Source organism: Calonectris borealis, chromosome W (genome assembly GCF_964195595.1).
Source record: "Calonectris borealis chromosome W, bCalBor7.hap1.2, whole genome shotgun sequence".
In the NCBI taxonomy this organism is placed as follows: Eukaryota; Metazoa; Chordata; class Aves; order Procellariiformes; family Procellariidae; genus Calonectris; species Calonectris borealis.
Window position 1 is genome coordinate 12505174 of NC_134351.1, and position 17450 is coordinate 12522623.

The 17450-nt window shown below is 44.1% G+C and overlaps 1 protein-coding gene across 5 annotated transcripts in view; it reads left to right on the plus strand.

Annotated features, from left to right (window-relative positions):
- Positions 1 to 13221, plus strand: part of LOC142074696 (vasculin-like) — a 66140-nt gene extending 52919 nt beyond the window's left edge. For all 5 annotated transcript variants that reach the window (XM_075135491.1, XM_075135489.1, XM_075135486.1 and 2 more), the window contains 2 exons: positions 11316 to 11418; positions 12560 to 13221. In XM_075135491.1, the coding sequence (XP_074991592.1) occupies positions 11316 to 11418; positions 12560 to 12718 (262 nt within the window). In that variant the 3' untranslated portion in view covers positions 12719 to 13221. The remainder of the gene's footprint in view (positions 1 to 11315; positions 11419 to 12559) is intronic.
- The last annotated feature ends 4229 nt before the right edge of the window (positions 13222 to 17450 follow it).

Here is a 17450-nt window from a genome sequence, read left to right on the forward strand (position 1 = left end):
CCGTTAGTTGAACTCTGGGTTTCCTTTGTCTATATATGGTCACTTAATTAACTCATCCGTTCCTCGACTCTTGGAATGTAACAAGGCATCGGGTTATCTTGTCCTTTAACACTTATCCTTTCACAGGTGTTTGTTATTAGTGATTTACATAGGACACTATCTCATCACAGCTGTTACATAGGAGGCCTAACGAGCCAGCTCAAGGTTTATCCTCTCTTATCAAGTGGGAGGATGCACTACAGTAAGGTCTCAGTCAGGAATTGTTAGTTAGTTTAGTAATTCAAGGATCCTGTTATCTACACAGCCTTTGTAACTTCTGCTTACAATATTTATTATGCATATAACAGCATCTTGTCTATCCGAGTTGCTAGCTGCAAAAGATTGCACTAGCAAGCCAGACAATGGCTCTGCTATTAACCCTTAAGTGTTAGTTCCCTCTATCAGCCCTACCTGGAGCCTCTGGCAGAAAGCACCAGGGGAGACTCGAGGTCGACCCTTAGGGTTCTGGAGTCGGGGATACAGAGGATCCGAGGCCCGCTACACTCCAACTGAGAAGGAGATATTGGCAGCATATGAAGGGGTTCGAGCTGCTTCGGAAGTGGTTGGTACTGAAGCACAGCTCCTCCTGGCACCCCGACTGCCGGTGCTGGGCTGGATGTTCAAAGGGAGGGTCCCCTCTACACATCATGCAACCGATGCTACGTGGAGTAAGTGGGTCGCACTGATCACACAACGGGCCCGAATAGGAAACCCCAGTCGCCCAGGAATCTTGGAGGTGATCACGAACTGGCCAGAAGGCAAAGATTTTGGAATATCCCCAGAGGAGGAGGTGACGTGTGCTGGAGAGGCCCCACCATATAACAGACTACCAGAAAACGAGAAGCAATATGCCCTGTTCACTGATGGGTCCTGTCGCCTTGTGGGAAAACATCGTAGGTGGAAAGCTGCTGTATGGAATCCTATACGCCAAGTTGCAGAAACTGCTGAAGGAGAAGGTGAATCGAGTCTGTTTGCAGAGGTGAAAGCCATCCAGCTGGCCTTGGACATTGCTGAATGAGAAAAATGGCGAGTCCTTTATCTCTATACTGACTCATGGATGGTGGCAAATGCCCTGTGGGGGTGGTTGCAGCAGTGGAAGCAGAACAACTGGCAGCGCAGAGGCAAATCCATCTGGGCTGCCGCATTGTGGCAAGATATTGCTGCCCGAGTAGAGAACCTGGTTGTAAAAGTACGTCACGTAGATGCTCACGTACCCAAGAGTCGGGCCACTGAGGAACATCAAAATAATCAGCAGGTGGACCAGGCTGCTAAGATTGAAGTGGCTCAGGTGGATCTGGACTGGCAACATAAGGGTGAATTATTTATAGCTTGGTGGGCCCATGACACCTCAGGCCATCAAGGAAGAGATGCAACATATAGATGGGCTCGTGATCAAGGGGTGGACTTAACCATGGACGCTATTGCACAGGTTATCCATGAATGTGAAACGTACGCTACAATCAAACAAGCCAAGCGAGTAAACCCTCTTTGGTATGGGGGACGATGGTTGAAATATAAATATGGGGAGGCCTGGCAGATTGATTATATCACACTCCCACAAACCCACCAAGGCAAGCGCTATGTGCTCACCATGGTGGAAGCAACCACCGGATGGCTGGAAACATACCCTGTGCCCCATGCCACCGCCAGGAACACCATCCTGGGCCTTGAAAAGCAAGTCCTATGGCGACATGGCACTCCAGAAAGAATTGAGTCAGACAACGGGACTCATTTCCGAAACACCCTCATAGATGCCTGGGCCAAAGAGCACGGCATTGAGTGGGTCTATCACATCCCCTACCATGCACCAGCCTCCGGGAAAATCGAACGATACAACGGGCTGCTAAAGACAACACTGAGGGCAATGGGTGGTGGGACATTCAAGCATTGGGATACGCATTTAGCAAAAGCCACCTGGTTAGTCAATACCAGGGGATCTGTCACTCGAGCTGGCCCTGCCCAATCAAGACTCTTATGTACTGTAGATGGAGATAAAGTCCCTGTCGTGCACATAAGAAATGTGCTGGGGAAGATGGTCTGGGTTACTCCTGCCTCTGGCAAGGGAAAACCCATCCGTGGGATTGCTTTTGCTCAAGGACCTGGGTACACTTGGTGGGTGATGCGAAAGGATGGGGAGGTCCGGTGTGTACCTCAAGGGGATTTGATTTTGGGTGAAAATAGCCAATGAACTGAATTTTGATGTCAACTGTTACATGATATTGTATATCATTATTTCTATGGTTGCTATCAATGGTATAGCAGTGAAAATCACCCAGATTAATGAAGAATGAACTAACTCCGATGAAACCGAGCAAAGTGCAACGATGATAGAACCGGACAAGTGCAGCAGTACCAAAATGAGAAGTGGCTTCAGGATGCAACAGCCCAACACCACACACCATCTCTCCTGCCCTTAAAGACTGTTATGACAGATGGAGCCCAAAGTCATGGACTAAATGAACTCAGTGGACATTTTGAAGGGATAGTCCATAGACCAAGGGAATGATATCTGTGTGTGCATATATATATATGTGTATAGATAAAAAGAAAGATAGTGGTGGTTAATTGAAATGTATTAAAAAAAATGTGAGACCTAAGCACGACGTAAATTGTATGGAATAAGGGGTGGATACTGTCCTGGTTTCGGCTGAGATAGGGTTAAATTTCTTCCTAGTGCTGTGTTTTGGATTTAGTATGAGGAGAATGTTGATAACACACTGATGTTTTCAGTTGTTGCTAAGTGCCCTCCTAGTCCAAGGACAGCTCCCGTGCCTACTGACTGAGCTAGGTACACAAGATGGGAGGGAACATAATCAGGACAGCCAGCCCAGCTGGCTAATGGGGTATTCCATACCATGTGACGTCATGCTCAGTATATGAATGGTAGGCATGATCCAGGAAGTAACGATTGCTACTTGGTTATCGGTCAGCGCGGGTGGTGAGCAATTGCATTGTGTATCACTCATTTTGTATATTTTATCATTATCATTATTATTTTCCCTTTTTTTCCCTGTTCTATTAAACTGTCTTTATCTCAACCCACGAGTTTTTCTCACTCTTACCCTTCCGATTCTCTCCCTGTCCCGCTGGGGGTGGGGGGAGTGAGTGAGTGGCTGCATGGTATTTGGCTGCCTGCCAGGTTAAACCACGACACCTCCTTTAACATTTAAGGTCAACAGGTGTGTGGTTTGCCTGAAGAAGGTGCTAATCCTTTTGGCAAAAACTTGGCAGCAAGAGAACTTAGTATCTTCATTTTTAAATGTCACAGTGTCTTCACCCTCAGATAACCTGTGTTTTCACAGCGTCTTCAAACCTAAAACCACTTTCTTCCTACTCAGGTACTGCTGTCCCACTTTTGGCACTAGCTAAAACACTTTTATTATTGCATCTTTGGACATCTCAGGCTTAGTCACGAGAGGAATCTGTCTCGTTTTTTTTCCTCCCCTCATCCCAAAACTCACTCCTAGTTGTAGTCTGTCTGTGCTGGAATATCAGCATCTGCTGTTAGGTGAGACTTAATTGCAAAGCAACCTGTCCTGGCTCTGACATTAGCATGTGCTAGAAAAAAGAAAGTGTATGAGGCCATTGCATCCTGAATCGTGCTTCTGTCACTGAGGATCAATGCAGCTTCTCCCATGTGCGTTGTCTCCATCTCCAAACTTGATGCAGAAGATACTGTGGGTCTGAGGTGAGGAACCATCTTTGATGTTGGTTCCCATGGAGGGTGTCCTGGTTTTGGCTGGGATAGAGTTAAATTTCTTCCTAGTGCTGTGTTTTGGATTTAGTATGAGGAGAATGTTGATAACACACTGATGTTTTCAGTTGTTGCTAAGTACCCTGCTAGTCAAGGACTCTTCAGAGGCTGGGAGGGAGCATAGCTGGGACAGCTGGCCCAGTTGGCCAACGGGGTATTCCATACCATATGATGTCATGCTCAGTATATAAATAAGAGGTGTGGTCCAGGAAGTAGCGATTGCTACTTGGTTATCGGTCAGCAGGTGGTGAGCATTGTGCATCACTCATTTTGTATATTCTATTATTATTCTTTTTCTGTTCTATTAAACTGTCTTTATCTCAATCCACGAATTTTACTTTTTTTTTCTCCTGATTCTTCCCCCATCCCGCTGTGTGTGGGGGGAGTGAGCGAGCGGCTGTGTGGCGTTTAGCTGCCTGCTGGGTTAAACCACAACAGTCCTTTTTGGCGCCCAACGTGGGGCACGAAGGGTTGAGATAACGACACATCGGACCCGAGTGGGTTAAAACAAATCTGTTATACGCATTCATTATATCAGTTTAGTACTCGCTGGTCACAATGTTGGTTTATTTGCTCTCAGAGCTGTTGGATCTGTTCTTGGAGTTTTGGTATGTAGCACCTTACTGGCTGTATATACTGCTGATTATCAGTATTTATGTGGGGTTTATCATCTCTGGGGAATGGATTAAGGTCATCGCTTTGCTACACTGTGTAACACTGGCTTATGGTATGATAAAACTACTGGTTGGGAGACTGTACTCAGCACTGCTGCCATCCCTGTTCTTCGGGAGCTATCTCTTGGAAACTATCAATAATTACACTTTCTACCTCTTCTCCTCGGAGAGCCAATTTATGGGGGAGACAGCTTCCTTCACCTTCCCCTTCTCCTCCAGGCTGATTACAACAGCTCTTGAGGATTTTGAATATCCTTGGGATGTTCAAACCAGTGTGTTCCTATTGCTATGTCTCCTGAATGTGGTTCAGGCCTTGTTTAAGGTTAAACAACTATTTAAGAATACCACCCAGAGATCTGCCCCGAGGCTGGATAGTTATGAGCAGCAGGGTGTGTGGGATAGTATGGGTAAGTACCTAGGACAGTAGTCACCTCCAATGTTTTGGAGCTTCACCCCTGAACAAGTGCAGAATCCTGAAAAACTAGTAAAATATTTGGAAAACGTATGCTGCCACCCTGGCAATTCCAGAGAAACATAAATCACTGCAACATCCTGGGGCCTGGCCCATGCCTACCGAGCCCTGTTTAACACTATTCAGAACCCTCAAGGGGGAGAGAAGGTCTCCAGATCAGATGTCAAAACAACAGGCACTGCTGCTACTCCAACCCCAGCAACAGGTACTACAGCCGAACCAGAGGACCAGCCCTTGCTGGTATCAGTCGACCCTATACATAAGAGGAAATCTTGGAGGCAAAAGTCAGGTCGTTTAGAAAGGGATGATGGAAAAGTAGGGCCATCACGAGGAGAGGAGGAGGAAGAGGAAGAACTCGTAAACGAGACGGAAACCAACCGATCCCTATCCCTGAGTGAGCTGCGAGATATGCGGAAAGATTTCAGCCGTCGTCCAGGCGAGCATATTGTTACCTGGCTGCTCCGATGCTGGGATAATGGGGCCAGTAGCCTGGAATTAGAGGGGAAGGAGGCCAAACAGCTGGGATCCCTTGCTAGGGAAGCGGGTATTGACAAAGCAATTGGAAAAGGGACACAGGTCCTCAGCCTCTGGAGGCGACTGCTGTCAGGCGTAAAGGAAAGGTATCCCTTCAAGGAAGATGTTATATATCGCCCAGGCAAATGGAGTACTATGGAGAGAGGTATCCAGTACCTGAGAGAACTAGGCGTGCTGGAGGTGGTTCACAGTGACCTGGACAATGACCAAACGCCCAAAGATCCAGATGACGTCCAGTGCACCCGACCCATGTGGCGGAAGTTGGTACGGAGCGCACCAGCGTCGTATGCCAATTTATTGGTAGTACTGTGCTGGAAAGAGGAAGAAGCACCAACAGTGGATGGCGCGGTTAGCCGACTCCGGGAATGCGAAGAAACTGTCTCCTCCTCCCTTGTCTCGGTTGTGGAGAAACTGTCCCAGATGGTCCAGCAATTCAAAGAGGATATGTCCTATTCTCCATCTGTATGGACCAGTATCTCAGCCATTAGGAGTCAGCGTTCTTCTGCTCAAGAGAGAGGATATAGAAGGTACACACCACGGGGCACCCTGTGGTTTTACCTGCGTGACCATGGAGAGGACATGAGGCAGTGGGATGGAAAACGTACGTTCATCCTAGAGGCACAGGTACGACAGTTGCAAGGAAAGACAATCACGCAAGGGGGTTCTCCCAGGGAAAATGCTGCTCCAGTTTTCAGGAAAAACCTGTCTCATGACGGTCCAGTTTCCAGTGAACAGTTCCCCAGACAGAGTAGAAAGGCTGATCTTACTTTGGATTGTAATGAAGGAATTCTTGACTCGCGTTTGCAAGAAGTGAGAGATGGATACTATGACCAGAACTAGAGGGGCCCTGCCTCCAGCCAGCTAGAGGAAAGGGACAACTGGGTTTACTGGACTGTGTGGATTCGATGGCCTGGCACATCAGACCCACAGGAGTATAAGGCTCTCGTAGACACCGGTGCACAGTGTACCCTGATGCCATCAAGCTATAAAGGGGCAGAACCCATTTGTATTTCTGGAGTGACAGAGGGATCCCAAGAGTTAACTGTATTGGAGGCCGAAGTGAGCCTAAGCGGGAATGAGTGGCAGAAGCACCCCATTGTGACTGGCCCAGAGGCTCCATGCATCCTTGGCATAGACTACCTCAGGAGAGGGTATTTCAAGGACCCAAAAGGGTACCAGTGGGCTTTTGGTATAGCTGCCCTGGAGACGGAGGAAATTAAACAGCTGTCTACCTTGCCTGGTCTCTCAGAGGACCCTTCTGTTGTGGGGTTGCTGAGGGTTGAAGAACAACAGGTGCCGATCGCTACCACAACAGTGCACCGGCGGCAATATCACACCAACCCAGATTCCCTGATCCCCATCCATGAGCTGATTCGTCGACTGGAGAGCCAAGGAGTGATCAGCAAGACTCGCTCACCCTTTCACAGTCCCATATGGCCAGTGCGAAAGTCCAATGGAGAGTGGAGACTAACAGTAGACTACCGTGGCCTGAACGAAGTCACGCCGCCACTGAGTGCTGCCGTTGTGGACATGCTAGAACTTCAGTATGAACTGGAGTCAAAGGCAGCCAAGTGGTACGCCACCACTGACATTGCCAATGCGTTCTTCTCAATCCCTTTGGCGGCAGAGTGCAGGCCACAGTTTGCTTTCACTTGGAGGGGCGTCCAGTACACCTGGAACCGACTGCCCCAGGGGTGGAAACACAGCCCTACCATTTGCCATGGACTGATCCAGACTGCACTGGAACAGGGTGAGGCTCCTGAACACCTTCAATACATTGATGACATCATTATATGGGGCAACTCAGCAGAAGTTGTTTTTGAGAAAGGGAAGAAAATAATTCAAATCCTTCTGAAGGCCGGTTTTGCCATAAAACAAAGTAAGGTCAAGGGACCTGCACAGGAGATCCAGTTTTTAGGAATAAAATGGCAGGATGGACGTCGACGTCAGATCCCAATGGATGTGATCAACAAAATAACAGCCATGTCCCCACCAACTAGCAAAAAGGAAACACAAGCTTTCTTTGGCGTGGTGGGCTTTTGGACAATGCATATTCCAAATTACAGTCAAATCGTAAGCCCCCTCTATCACGTGACTTGGAAAAAGAACAATTTCAAATGGGGCCCTGAGCAGCAGCAAGCCTTTGAACAAATGAAACGGGAGATAGTTCAGGCAGTAGCCCTTGGACCAGTCCGGGTAGGACAAGATGTAAAGAATGTGCTCTACACCGCAGCCAGGGAGAATGGCCCTACCTGGAGCCTCTGGCAGAAAGCACCAGGGGAGACTCGAGGTCGACCCTTAGGGTTCTGGAGTCGGGGATACAGAGGGTCCGACTCCCGTTGTACTCGAACTGAGAAGGAGATATTGGCAGCATATGAAGGGGTTCGAGCTGCTTCGGAAGTGGTTGGTACTGAAGCACAGCTCCTCCTGGCACCCCGACTGCCGGTGCTGGGCTGGATGTTCAAAGGGAGGGTCCCCTCTACACATCATGTAACCCATGCTACGTGGAGTAAGTGGGTCGCACTGATCACACAGCGGGCCCGAATAGGAAACCCCAGTCGCCCAGGAATCTTGGAAGTGATCACGAACTGGCCAGAAGGCAAAGATTTTGGAATATCCCCAGAGGAGGAGGTGACGCGTGCTGAAGAGGCCCCACTGTATAACAAACTGCCAGAAAATGAGAAGCACTATGCCCTGTTCACTGATGGGTCCTGTCGCCTTGTGGGAAAGCATCGGAGGTGGAAAGCTGCTGTATGGAGTCCTATATGCCAAGTCGCAGAAACTGCTGAAGGAGAAGGCGAATCGAGCCAGTTTGCAGAGGTGAAAGCCATCCAGCTGGCCTTGGACATTGCTGAATGAGAAAAATGGCGAGTCCTTTATCTCTACACTGACTCATGGATGGTGGCAAATGCCCTGTGGGGGTGGTTGCAGCAGTGGAAGTAGAACAACTGGCAGCGCAGAGGTAAACCCATCTGGGCTGCCGCATTGTGGCAAGATATTGCTGCCCGGGTAGAGAACCTCGTTGTAAAAGTACGTCACGCAGATGCTCACGTACCCAAGAGTCGGGCCACTGAAGAACACCAAAACAACTAGGAGGTGGACCAGGCTGCTAAGCTTGAAGTGGCTCAGGTAGATCTGGACTGGCAACATAAGGGTGAATTATTTATGGCTTGGTGGGCCCATGACACCTCAGGCCATCAAGGAAGAGATGCAACATATAGATGGGCTCATGATCGAGGGGTGGACTTAACCGTGGACGCTATTGCACAGGTTATCCATGAATGTGAAACATGCGCTGCAATCCAGCAAGCCAAGCGAGTAAAGCCTCTGGTATGGAGGACGATGGTTGAAATATAAATATGGGGAGGCCTGGCAGATTGATTATATCACACTCCCACAAACCCGCCAAGGCAAGCGCCATGTGCTCACCATGGTGGAAGCAACCACAGGATGGCTAGAAACATATCCCATGCCCCATGCCACTGCCTGGAACACCATCCTCGGCCTTGAAAAGCAAGTCCTATGGTGACATGGCACCCCAGAAAGAATTGAGTCAGACAACGGGACTCATTTCCAAAACACCCTCATAGACACCTGGGCCAAAGAGCATGGCATTGAGTGGGTCTATCACATCCCCTACCATGCACCATCCTCCAGGAAAATCGAATGATACAATGGTCTGCTAAAGACTACGCTGAGAGCAATGGGTGGTGGGACATTCAAGCATTGGGATACACATTTAGCAAAAGCCACCTGGTTAGTCAACACTAGGGGATCTGTCACTCGAGCTGGCCTTGCCCAGTTAAAACCCTTAAGTACTGTAGAGGGGTATAAAGTCCCTGTCATGCACATGAAGAATATGCTGGGGAAGACAGTCTGGGTTACTCCTGCCTCTGGCAAGGGAAAACCCATCCGTGGGGTTGCTTTTGCTCAAGGACCTGGGTGCACTTGGTGGGTAATGCGAAAGGATGGGGAAGTCCTGTGTGTACCTCAAGGGGATCTGATTTTGGGTGAAAATAGCCAATGTACTGAATTGTATGATGTTAATTGCTATATGATATTGTATGTTATCACTTCTACGGTTGCCATCAACAGTATTGCAGTAAAATGAAGATTTTTTTGAGGAATGAACTCCAATGAAACCGATCAAAGTGCAGCAATGATAGAACCGGACGAGCGCAGCTAGAATGGAATCAGAACTGTCTTCAGGATGCAACAGTCCAACACCACACACCATCTCTCCTGCCCTGAAAGACTGTTATGACAGGTGGAGCCCAAAGTCGTGGACTAAATGAACTCAATGGACATTTTAGAGGGATGGCCCATAGACTAAGGGAATCATATCTCTGTGTGTATATCAAAAGACAAGAGAGGTGGTGGTGATTATTTGGAATGTATTGGAAAATGTGAGACCTAGGCATGACGTAGATGGTATAGAGTAAGGGGTGGATACTGTCCTGATTTTGGCTGGGATAGAGTTAAATTTCTTCCTAGTGCTGTGTTTTGGATTTAGTATGAGGAGAATGTTGATAACACACTGATGTTTTCAGTTGTTGCTAAGTACCCTGCTAGTCAAGGACTTTTTAGAGGCTGGGAGGGAGCATAGGTGGGACAGCTGGCCCAGCTGGCCAACGGGGTATTCCATGCCATATGATGTCATGCTCAGTATATGAATAGGAGGCGTGGTCCAGGAAGTAGCAATTGCTCCTTGGTTATCGGTCAGCAGGTGGTGAGCAATTGCGTTGTGCATCTCTCACTTTGTATATTCTGTTTATTATTATTATTGTTATTATTATTTCTTTTTCTGTTCTATTAAACTGTCTTTATCTCAGTCCACAAATTTTACTTTTTTTTTCTCCCAATTCTTCCCCCATCCTACTGTGCGGAGCGGGGGGAGTGAGCGAGCGGCTGTGTGGTGTTTAGCTCCCTGCCGAGTTAAACCACAACAGAGGGATATCACCACCATTCCTACACTGCTGCTCCACCAGAGCAGTTATGCAAAGGAGATACATTTTTACTTTTCCACCTGACAGAGGTTTCTTGTCTTAAAATTCAGATACAGTTACTTAGATTCTGCTCTCTTCCTGCTTGATGTTTAGGAATATGATGCATATCATAGCGTAGCCAGGGTCACTTCATTGTACTCAAGTCATTTGCCTTTGATAACTTCTTACACAAATTTTTTGACGATAGAGGTCACAGCTTAATGGGCTGTAAAGTCTATAGTCCCAACACCAGATATGCTTTTAGGAGTAATCCTATGCATCAACAGCTGAACTTGCATATGATCCAAATTCTTTTCTCTTTTGCTTTCTTTATTGCTGCAGTCCTGGAGAGCAGCCATCCAATTGAAACAGAATATGAACAACTGTCAGCTGTTTTTAGGCTGGTAATAAAGATCCTGAAGTGAGATAGTATGAAATTTGACTTTTTTGTCCTTATCTTCACTGGATCGGCAGAGAGAGCAGGGTCTATTTTGTATGTGAAATCTGATGGCAGGAAATGTAATACTTGGTATGTGCAAGTGATGGTGTGAATATATGCTTGAAATTTAACAGTAATACTTTATCTGTAGAACACATTCTTAATGTTTGCAACCTTTGAAATTAAACATGTAGTGGTAAAACAGGGTCATCTGTGAAGGACCTGAGAACTTATCAACTTCTATGCTTTATATATCTTTTGTGAGGCTTTTAACCTACTTTTATGTAAGAGTTTGTTTAAAAAAATTATGGACTGATTAATCCATTTATTACAGGTGTTTACACATCTGCGTAGGCAGAGCTTGAAATGTCTCTGTGTGTGTAGCAAATTCTTTAATGTTGTCCTTTTTATTTTAAAGGTTGTTAAAGGAGATGGGTTGGCAGGAAGACAGTGAAAATGATGAAACATGTGCTCCACTAACAGAGGATGAGATGAGGGAATTCCAAGTCATTAGTGAACAGGTAACGCTAAGTTAATGTTCCATTATGAACTTGTAGGTGGCTACCCTAAATGCCTACCTTTGAGGGGGATCTCCAGTAATTTTGATGGTTAGGGATGCTGCCATTTCAGTATCCTTTTTCTTTCCCCTCTCTTGTCTCCTTGTGCTTTTGGAAGAATAGTTGCTTTAAAAAGATAGGGGACCAGTGCTTATTGTAGGTAAGGCCTATTTTCAAAATATCAAGGGAAGGGTAGGGGAGTGGTTCTGAGTAGTTGCAGCATTGCTGGTAGTAGAATTGCACAGGCTTTCCAACTCCTCAGCTTAGCCTGAGGAAAGGGAATTTTCTTTCAAGGTTTTTATGTAGCTTCTTTGGCTTTCCAAAATCTGAATTTTCTCTGTTGGAAACTGAGGGACATTTAATTCACTAGTAATGCAGTCTGAAAAGGCAATCTAGACTTGAATATTTTTTTTTTTTTTTTTTAATTAGGAGTGTTTTATATACCTGATGGGGTCAGTGGGGGAGGGGCTGGAAGGGAGAATCTTGCATAATGTTAAATCTGAACATTTGATATTTCCATAAGTCTAGTCATGCAGGTGCTAATTAGAGCATTTGGAATATTAACCTCATAAATGCTTGGCTTATTGCCCAGCTTCTGCACTATGTGTGGAAATGCAGTAATTCCTTTCTTGTAGAATAAGTTGTTTCCTTCTCTCCATTGTCTTTGACTTTCCAACTGCATCAGGTAGACAGACTGGGATACCTATTCCTCCCTGCTGCTTCTCTTCCTGGGCCCCTTCCTCACTGCAGACCCTGCCCTTCTTAGCACAGGTGTTTGCAGCAGACTGTGGAAAAAGGGACTGCATCACAGGAGAGACCATGTGGGAGGGATCACTGGGGCAAGATGTCTGAGGAAGTGGGTGAGAAGAGGGTAAGCTCTTGTTCACTGCAGGAGCTTAGTTTAGCACAGTTGGTGATTCTTGGATGCAGGTGGCTGGCCCAGAAGTGAAGGCTCTCAGGTGAATTTTCCTTTGTGTGTATATATAAAATAGGTCATGCAGTGGATCTAATGTAGTCCATAGATGATGTAGAGAATGCTGAAATGCAACAGATAGTTGTGTTTAGCTTTTTCTTTGTCTGAATACATCTTGTTTTCTCATTTCAGTTACAAAAAAATGGCCTTCGGAAAAATGGCATTTTGAAAAATGGCCTCATCTGTGATTTTAAATTTAGCCCCTGGAAAAACAGCACTTTCAAACCTGCTCTGGAGAATGAGGATTCTGAGACGAGCAGTAGTGATACATCAGATGATGATGATGTGTGAAGATTTCTGTAACATCTGTAGAAGCTTGTTTTGATCTCATGAAAATTTGGGGATGTATTGTCCAAAAAAAATTTCTAATTTATGTAGTAACATACCCCATTAGAGGAAGAATGATGGGACTTCTCTCTGAAGAAAGCAAGGAATGTTGTGTTGAACATTACTATAATTTCTTTGCAAACAAATGTTGTAGAATGAGGACTTGGGTTGACCCAGCATTGACTTTCTTCATCACTGCAGCATTTCTGACTAGCAATGTGACAATGTAACAAATCAGACTTTCTCATTTAATAATAAAAACAAAAAGAATTGTGTAATGTCTTGCAAAGCTTCTGTCTTAATATATCCAAGTCTATTAGGGAAAAAAGGGCAGCTTGACACAGTGTTTTGCTTGCCAAGTCATTTCTTTCTTACAATGGAAATCCTTGAGTCCACTTTGTACGCAAAAAGGGCAATGTAGCATGTTGGCTAAAATGAGCAAAGTGCACTAAAACTCTTTTCCTTAATTGAGCTGTTGTACTGTTCTGCTTCTTCCACACATAACTGTTCTTTAGCCATTTGTAGTGTAGTCATCGTTATTAACGGCAAAAAAACTTGATGTTTCGGTTCCAAATTTCTAGAACTAACCTTTAAATTGAAAGCTTTATGTGGGGTATTGCAAGACCCAGTATTCTCACAGTGAACACATTTCTTGTGGGAAAATAAGCACTTTGATTTTACTATTCACGTGCAGAAAAAATAATTACACTGACTGGATTTGTCCATTACATGGAAAATAAACTGATTTACAGAGTATTGTCTCAGTGCATAGCGTCAAGGGTATTGTTTTAAAATCTAGTAAGTTTTGTTTGCATTTATATTAAATGTACTCTGGCAGTAGTGACTGCATTTCAGAACGAGTTAAAATATTTTTATCACCAGATCTTGCTTTTATAGCAGCAGAAGTATATCTATGCAATAAGCACCTGTTTTGCTTACTTTGTGTCAAACACATTTAAAAACTAATATTATATTATTTATAGTTTTATTTGGTTCATTTTAGTTCTTTAAATATTTTCCATAGGGTTGTACAAATTATGTAGCATTAATTCATAAGCACAACTGTTCTTGGTGATGTCACATACATTTATAACATAGCTTATATATAGACATTCCTCCTTCAAAATATTTTTGAATTGCACTACTTCTTATAGTAAGTAATTTGCAATTTAAAACTCTAAAGCAAAAATATTTATAAAGCTGAGATTTTTGTCCATGTTTAACTTCTTTAGGAAGACAATTTTTTTTATAAGGTAGCATCTAACAATTTTGGGCCAAAGGTGGTGTGTGGGGTTTTTTGTGGGTTTGGTTTGGTTTTGTTTTGTTTTGTTTTTTTGGGGTGGGGTGGGTTGGTGTTTGTGTGTTTTGTTTTGTGGGGGGTTTTTTTATTATTATTATTTTTTGTTTGGTTGGTTTGGTTTTTTGTGGGTTTTTTTTTTAGTTTAAACAGGTTTCTATTCAAGGGGTCAGTTTTTTTTCTTGGAACAGGCATGCAAATGTTGGTGTAGTTAATTTTGGCACAATGTATTGAAATATGCCATTTTTTTGTCTAAATTTAAGAGGATAAAAATCTTTCTTTTTTAAAGAGAAAACTGCTGTATGAAGTATTTCCTACTTGTATACCTTACCTTTCTCTTTCCCCTCTCCTGCAGTTTTTTTTACGAACTTTGACACCTTGGTGTAGTTTATTCTCTTTTTGGTTGTCATATCCTATCAACAGGATCTTCTGCCTATCATAGTTACTTAGTGGTATGTGAATACACTATTTTTACTACTAAGTGAAAACTATTTTTGCCTTGGTATTTCTCAAAGCGGGACATAGACAATTTTTTTTTTCTCTGTCTTTAGTGACAAGTGTCACCTCTGTAACTAACCCTTTGGGAAGATACTATATAGAAGAATTGTGTTATACTAAGCGTATAGACTTGGGAAATTTACAGGTTGTAATTGAGAAAATTTTCTTTAGAGAAAGTAGAAATAATAGTTATACTTGGTACTTCTGTTTCTCTAGTTTACATCCTGAAACTGGTAACAGAAGCACAGGTCACAATGAGTTGTGAGCGAAGGAAGTAACAGGACTTGAGTAGTGGTTTTGCTTCGTAGAACGAAACACCTTTACAGCCTTTGTAACTTGTTTTCTATGAGTGTGACTTCTTGTGGCTATTTCCCTTGTATCTGCTGTGTTGTCCATTCTGTCTCTATACACCCAGCATAATTACTCTGTACTTGTACTACACCATGTTTGTGTTTCTGAAGTCTGTTGTGTTTGATACGGTGATTTGATGATGTGCAGATGCATAACCTTAACCAACTGATACTTGTGGATTCAGTTCTAGTCCTATACAGTGGTCTATTCTGACCCTTCATGCTAGTTCAGAAACTGGCGTCAAAGGTCTGCATAGCCCTTAGCTTAAATGGTTATCTGCCTGCTCTGTTACTTCAGTTTGCCCCTCACCGCAGTAAGAGATGGAAGTGGGGAAGCTGTGATGTTTTCACTGAGGAATTGATTGCCTTATGTTTATATTTACTTAATGGCAAAGCTGAGTAATGCATTGGTCCTCTTTTCTGCCACCTTAATAAGAAACACTTTCTTTAGTCACTCACTGAGGAATTCTTTGTGGTTGAGTTTTTTATTTTCCTAGGAAGTGTCACTTGAAACAAAGTTTGTTTTTCATATTTTACTTCCATAAAATGTATGAAAGCATTCTTTTGCGCTGTCCCCCTCCCTTTTGTTCAGTGCTTGAGGACGTAAAGCAGAATGAAATCTGATTTTCTATTATGTAACAATGCAACTTTTTGCATCTTTGACTTTGTTCCTTTCCCAGGGCAATTTTAGTGGTTTATCAGCCTTTCTCTTCTGTCGTACCTGAACCATGATCTATTCCCAGGATACATCCTCTCTTGTTTTTCTGCTTGAGCATATTAAACACCAGCAAGGAAGTCTACCTTAAAGGCTTAAGAAGTTGTTGGACTAAGCTTGCCTATTCCTTTAGTAGGTTCTAGCAAGCTTTGGATATTAAAGAATGTCTGCTGGAGATAGTTTCAGTGCTGGGCCCCAGAGAGCTTGACTTTAGTGACAGTAGTCACTGATTGCTGCATGCAGACATGGCACTGCTGTATGATTTGCAGTAATCGCTGCCACTTCTCTTCTTAATCCTGTCTCTATTGGCAGAGAACTGCATCTTAGTTTCCCCTTCCCATCCTTTTTTAAAAGGGAAGATGACTGATTAATCACTCACTGATTTTCTGATCTACTGGTGATGAGGGATATGCCCTCTGTGTATGCTGATGGTATGGAAGGTACCTTTGTTTATGGTAAGGATCTGGGGCTCCTTTGCCTCATCTAGAATGACTAGAGGCCTTCCTCACTGACTTGTACAGGGCCTTTTTCTCTCTCAACTGGTAAGAGAAGCTAGATATCTTTCCTGAAAAGAGTGTTAATTACAGTAAAGTTGTCCATTGATGCATATTGGACCCAATCAAGATTCTGAAGAAGATTTTTGCTGCTTGTAATCCCAGTCTTTGAGAAATGTTATCAAGTATGAAGGAAATTGCTTTTTGTTCTCCTATGCGATTGCCTCTGGAGGGGGGGAAAATAAAATCTGTTTTATTTATGATGGGGACCTCAACTTTAGTGTTTCTTCTTTAAAGAATGCCTGTTCTTCAGTAAATACATTTAAACTGCTGGCTGCTAGAAACTGGAAGGAGAGCTTCGTCAAGTATGTCTTTGTTTTTCCCTGTTTTCTATTTGCTGCTAGGCAGTGGTTGAGACAGTTTACTCTGCTGCATGGAACTTTTGGTCTGATTAAGGATTATTGCTGTTGTGCACCAAGAATTATTGGCTCATTAGAATGATAAATGTGCCGACTAGCTGGTCAGCTTTCCTCGTGCTGTTATTCATAGTCATTAGTGAGCTTTATTGCAAAATGAATGAGGTTTGTTTCATTCCCTGGATCTTGCTCTTCAGCCTTCCCTAGAGGTAGCTGGCAATGCATTTGCTAGACCGGCACTGGCAGTGATTTGTGAGGCAGTCTGGCTGTGTGAAGCATAGGTGTGTATTGAAAACTTTCTTCTGTCTCAGGAGGTTTGTGCTTCCTCAGAGATTTGAAAGCAACTTCTAGGGTCTATCTCTGTGTGTTGCCATCTAGGAAAGACCTTCAGACAGACTAAAGAAAAATTCATACCTTTGACCAGTTGGTCAATAGAGTGTACTGTTACTAAATTCAGTGCCTACCAAAGCCTGCTTCCCTTGCGTTCTCTTGTGCAAATCTGATCATCTGATGGAGATGCGAGATCTTACAGGGTCTATAGTGGCATGCGTTTCTTAAATTCCTACAAAGATACCTGAGAGTATGCTTGCTATTTAGGCTTCATTCTGTATACATCTTCTTTGGACATCCTCTTAGTATGTAGCTATTTATTCCCTTGGCAATAGCATGATTCCTATAGAGGAATGACGTTCCATACTTGCAGGGCAAATGCTCATTTACTTTCCTATCCTATCCAGGTCAAAGATACAGCCTTGAAGTGGAAGAGAATATTTTTGGCAACTGGTATGACTGCTGATTTCCAGAGAAGCATCTCCACATCAGGCTGATGGAGCTTGGGTCAATATGAGAGAACTTGAGTTCCCCTTAGGAGGTGTGGGGAGGTACCTGGTTCAGGTGGTACTAAGCAAGGCACTACAGAGGTTTCG